General features: G+C 42.0%; 1 protein-coding gene across 1 annotated transcript in view; it reads right to left on the bottom strand.

Moving 5' to 3' along the window:
- Nucleotides 1-3,442, bottom strand: part of efhd2 (EF-hand domain family, member D2) — a 29,958-nt gene extending 26,516 nt beyond the window's left edge. The window contains exon 1 of the mRNA XM_029664321.2: nt 2,866-3,442. Coding sequence (XP_029520181.1) covers nt 2,866-3,161 — 296 coding nt within the window. The 5' untranslated portion in view covers nt 3,162-3,442. The remainder of the gene's footprint in view (nt 1-2,865) is intronic.
- Nucleotides 3,443-6,000: the final 2,558 nt, after the last annotated feature.

The raw sequence follows: 6,000 nt of genomic DNA on the forward strand, positions 1-6,000 counted from the left end.
GATGCCAGGACTGAGTGGGAGTGTGCACCCAATGCTATCCTATGGATTCCCATACCGTGTCCCCTGTAATACAATTTCCTTCTGCTGTCTAAAATACAGACAAGCCATAAGGTACAGTAGCAATGCTATGGGCTCAATTATTTGCAAATAGCTTTAAGTATCCAGAGTCTTAGACTTTAGTTTTGATTTACAGACCAATTTGTCTGAAATGTAAACAAATAGGTGCTGGCCCAGAGCCATTGTAACTTAAGTCCTGACAGATCTGGTCAAGCACTGCTTAACCACCCCCACACACAGTTATTTTAATGTTTTGAATAAGAACTTAATGCCACTGACAGACCTGTGAATTTGTTTAGCTGATTCAGCAGTAAGCACCATGGCAACTATGCATGAGGGAATTTCCATATTAAAGAACCAATGAGCACCAATGTGAAGTTTATAGTATCAAATGAACGCTAACACTACTTTATGTTTTATTAAGGCATATAAACATGTTTCAACCATTTCTTATCCTAAATATTTGGAATAAGGAAAACTTTGATTTCTGGTAAAACATGGAAAAGGGGTCTTGATAACACCTACAAGAAAACGTCTTAAGGAATTAGAATTTAAACCCTGACAACTAGTAAACATTTAATTTGGGGGAAATTATTTGCCTTCTGTAAGTTTAAGAAATATTGCCTGGTGTCTCGTCATTCTGTTACCATAAATCAACAATTTCTCTCCCTCATGAGGGAGGGTTATAAAAGTTTACAGAATTAACAAGTAAAAGGAAGACCTAGCATTTAGTTTGTGTTTTCACGGATCATATTGTTTAGGAATCCATAGTAGTCACAAACCACAGTAGATTACTGTATAGTAAAAAAAAAGTCGAGTATAGTTCAGATGAGTACAGTATAAAGTAATATACTCCACGATACGTTTCATTACTGCGCTCTACTGGGCTGTACTGTGACACCCACACTTGTGAAACAGAGGTCTATGATTGGTACAGATTTGGTCCATTCCGGACCAACCAAATTTGGTCTTGTTTTGGGGGCAGAGCTCATTAGAATAACAGTAGAATAATACCCAAACATGCAAAGGAGGATATTACATGTTTCTACCTTTGTGTACCTATTCAGGATACATCACCATGAAGAGAATGCATTTCTGTAGAGTACAGATCAAGGACTCATGTTATTATGTTGCAGTCATTAAGTCAAGGTGTCATAATAGCTGACACCCCATTCTGTCTGCAGACATATTTTTAAATCTTAATTCCGAGTAGATATTTAAGAGTTTTGGAAGAAGAAAAAAAAGTGGCCACAAACTGAGGGACATTTTACTGTCATTCTGTTACCAAACTCTGATTCTGCACTGTTCCTCAAGTAAATTAGTTTTAGTAAAATTTCAGTGGTATTTGTTCAAAGTAGACTTCTGCATATCAGTGTATGGTTTGTTCAAAACTTTGAACAAACCATGTTTGGCATAAATTGAAATGTGAAACAAAGTCTTAGTGTAATTCCGTTCCTGTGGAATTGCCCATGGTCCGGTCCACTGTATTTTCCACAATAGGCCTAATAAAGATTCCTGGGATAATCCATTTGTAATCATGTCAAAAGGCAGGAGTGGCAGCATTCAGTGAGGAGACCGATATTTCAGGTCCGATCTGACACTCACATATCTCTTGACCAAGTTCCATTCTTGGAATGAGTTCTTCATTCATCGCTGCTCATTTAACAAAGGGGCTGTTGTTTGTGTGGCCATGGGGAAGCAGAACTAAGTAGTGTGGGACAGTTCCTCTCCCAAAGTTCCCCCTGACCAGTGCACCACCAATCCCTCTCCCAGACTCCCTAGTCTTTGTAAAGGACAATCTGTCATCGGGTTGGCACTGGGAAGTGGGAACCTTCGCCTGAACAAGGGACTTTGGGCACCAACCCCAGAATGGCTTTAACCAAAATCCCCCTAGCCCGCCCTCCCCAATTTCAGCTTTCAACTCCCGGTAGGACATTTGTGTGGTTTTCTATTGGAATTAGTCAGACATAATTGGCTCGGCCACAACAGTACCCAGTGAAACAGTGCCGAGGGGAAGGACTGCATGTTTGTCAGCTCCATAGTGCTTTGTGGCAATCCCTTACTTACCCTTGTGACATAAGAGGTATAGTATAAGTGCATCAGTAACCTTGTATCATAAAAGGCATGTATATGATAATGTACAAAGTTATGGTGTACATTGGTCTGATAAAAAGGTTTCAGATGGCATATTTATACAGGTTTTTCACACTAAAGTACATGCATGAACCAAAGTACGCCGATAGTGGAGATTAAATTAGTTAGCATGAAAAATACTGATACCATCACAATGCCATCCTATACTATGGGTTTAGGCTGTCATGCTACAACACTCACAAATTGGAGTGGAGAGAGAGCGAGAGAATGGGTGGGGCAGTACTGACACAGCTCTATGAATTCATGAAAAACTTGATCACATACACTTGTTCAGAGAGTCATAGCTTGAGCTGTTCTAGAGTTTGTTAAATATAGAGGTTATCTTGTGAACCAATCAAATTTGATTACATTAAATAAAGACATTCAAGGGGAATTATCAATTGAACAGTGCATTGCTCAACAAGTATCAATCAACACCTCATACCTGATTGAGAAAATAACCGAGTTTGAGACACTGCACTTCTGACATTCTACTAAACCAAAGCCAACTAGTTAGTCAAGGGATGGGCAACTTCAGTCCTCGGGAGCCTGAGTGTGACACCACTCTGCCCCCCAAGGACTGGAGAAGCCCATCCCCGAGCTAGTCGTTTGAAATTCTAGGGCAGGTTGTAAAATGAAGAAAGTAATGCTGATATTTTGACAACATGAACTCACTGTTTGAACATTTTCTCCATATCTTTGATTTGTTTCCTGGAGAATTCCTTGAACTCAGTGTAGGGGTTGAAGACCTTCATGCTCGGCTGATGGTGTTCACCCACTCCGTCGTTCAACTCCCCCCGCCGCATGAGTTTAGCGCCCAACTCAGAGTCTGCGTTCGCTGTGGCTGCCTTCTCCTCACCCGCACCGTTTTCATGTCCCTGACCACCCTCATCAACGGCCACCGGTTCCTCGGCACCGTCTTCTATCTGCAGCCGACGGCTGAGCTTTGACGACAGCTCGTCTGTGGCCATTTTAATGTGTTTCAAACGCTGCTGTATCTAACGTTAACTACAAAACAGATGAGACACCGAGAGCGCATACACCACGGCAATATCTGCGGTCCATAGGCATGCGCCGGTCTCCTGCGTGTTTACTCCTGTGTAGACAGTCGGAATGATTCTGGAATGCTAATTACCCTGGAAAATATCAGAATCCTCTTCCAGCAAGCAAGGACAGTGTGCGATTGTACAGCGTCAGCGAGGCGCACGAATATCGCAATCGAGTGACTATATCCACTGAAGTACGCTGACAGCTAACTACGTAGGTTGGCTTTCAATCCCGTCACCACGCCTTTTAAAGGGACGCATGACAAGAATTTCCAACGTCACCAAACGTAGATTATAGCACATTTATTGCATATTCCTGACATATGTGTCAAAAGCGCTTCACCTTTTTCCCACAGTGTGCTATGATGACCGCGCACCTACAAATAAAATTCCATGACCCCAAAAAATATAAATATAGTCCACGCATTGGATTAAGACCATATCCCCATCCTTTACAATAATAATATTTTGTGTCAGGAAGATACAGAATGGTTCACTTCAGACCGCCTACTTTACTCACAAAGTGTGTCCTAAATGAAGTTATACCTGCCCCAAACAGGTGTTTAATATGGGAACTTTGTCTGACGCTTTACATGCAGGTTATATAGGTTATACATTTGAATTGTGTCATGGAATCACATCACCAGATTACTCTACTCTGCCTACTCTATTCATAAATGGCCAGCCAAAATGATCACTTAGTTTGAATACACTCACTTTTAGTAGTATACAAAACTCTCTGACCATAAACGTTCAACGCTACACTCTTGAAATACTAAACAAAAATCTAAATGTAACATGCAATATATTCAACAGAGTTACAGTTCATATAAGGAAATCAGTCTATTGAAATCAATTAAATAGGTCCTAATCTATGGAATTCACCTGACTGGGCTGGGGCGCAGCCATAGATGGGCCTGGGAGAGCATAGGCTCACCCACTGAGGAGCCAGTGTAACTTTAGACCGTCCCCTCGCCCATACCCGGGCGCGAACCAGGGACCCTCTGCACACATCAACAGTCACCCACGAAGCATCGTTACCCATCGCTCCACAAAAGCCACGGCCCTTGCAGAGCAAAGGGAACTACTACTTCAAGGTCTCAGAGCAAGTGACGTCACCGATTGAAACACTATTTAGCGCGCACCACCGCTAACTAAGCTAGCCGTTTCACATCCGTTACACCAGGCACAGCCAATCAGAATGATTGTGGTTACACGTGGTCTACGGTTGTGAGGCCAGTTGGATGTACTGCCAAATTCTCTAAAACAACATTGGAGGCAGTTTACGGTAGAGAAATTAACATTCAATTCTCTGGCAAAAGATCTCATGGACATTCCTGCAGTCAACATGCTAATTGCACCTCAAAACTTGAGACATCTGTGGCATTGTGTTGTGTGACAGAACTGCACATTTTAGAAATGCCTTTTATTGTCCAGGTGCTCCTGTTTAATTGTCATGCTGTTTAATCAGCTTCTTGATATGCCACACCAGTCAGGTGGATGGATTTTCTCGGCAAAGGAGAAATGCTCACTAACAGGGATGTAAACAAATTTGTGCACAACATTTGTAGATTTTAAATGGATCTAAACTGGCATACTTGTCCTGTGTATTAAACTGTATTATAATATTGCAGCGACCTTAACACAACATCTAGCGACCTCATTAAGCAGTTCCTACCTGATGGCGTAATGGTTAAGGTGTTGACTTGACAATTGATGGACCCAGGTTTGAGTCCCAGTCAGAGCTACCCCTGAATTCACCACAATATAGTAACAGATTAAAGAGTTAGCTGCACTGACAACATGTGGGAGGTATTGTAAATCTGTCTTTGAGGTTTATAGTCCAATCTCTGTCTGCCAAGCATATTTAAATGACTCAATTACTTCCTCTTGATCCTTTCAAATAATAGCCTAGATCTGCCATTCAGTTGCTCTGTACACAGAAAATCTGGTCTACATTTGTGCTCACAAGTGGAATTACACATTTTAATAGATCAGCAGATGTGGTGTTTTGTGCAGGTAACTAATTGAAACCCATAAGCAAACTGAGGTCGTGTTCCCCTGCTCAGACGTTGCATCCCTCAACCAATGGCTGCATGCCACTTCATCAACTGTGTCGTCAACTGACAGATTGCTATAACATTTGATGTGGTTAGCTGATACAATGTCTGGATAGGTATTTTAAGATCTGTCAGGCGTCAGCCATGACTGAGCAGAGGAACGCACCCTGAGTCATGTGCTATGACTCACGCATGGGAGGCTTGGCTTCTCTGAATCTATGAAGGAGGGGCTGCCTCAGCCAGCAACACCCACTCTACCTGAGTCACACCATATATGGAGCGAGACGGGAGAAAATAGAGCTGTATCGCATTAGTGGAAACCAAGACTGTTCTCAGGGCAGGTCTGCCGGTTTTGACTTTTTGTAGCAGGTTAGGAGAACTTACACAGCAGGTTAGGAGAATTAACGTGGCAGGTTAGGAGAATTAGGTTAAGAAAAAGATTAAGGCTAGATAAAATGCTAAAATTTTCCCTGACTCGACTCAAACAGACAGCATCTAGCTACAACCAGGCCTGCCCTGAGAACAGTCTTTGTTTCAACTAATGCAATGCAGCAAGAAATAGAGAGGATTTCCGACAGAGGAAAGGGAGATGGGAGGAAAGATCAAAGCTCTCAATACCATGGTATCAAAATCACTGTCGGATGAAAAAGGAATTTAGCCATTATGACAAAAAAGCAAGGAAGTCTTGAAATGTAACAGCTTAG

This window comes from Oncorhynchus nerka, linkage group LG7 (assembly GCF_034236695.1).
Source record: "Oncorhynchus nerka isolate Pitt River linkage group LG7, Oner_Uvic_2.0, whole genome shotgun sequence".
NCBI classification, from domain to species: Eukaryota; Metazoa; Chordata; class Actinopteri; order Salmoniformes; family Salmonidae; genus Oncorhynchus; species Oncorhynchus nerka.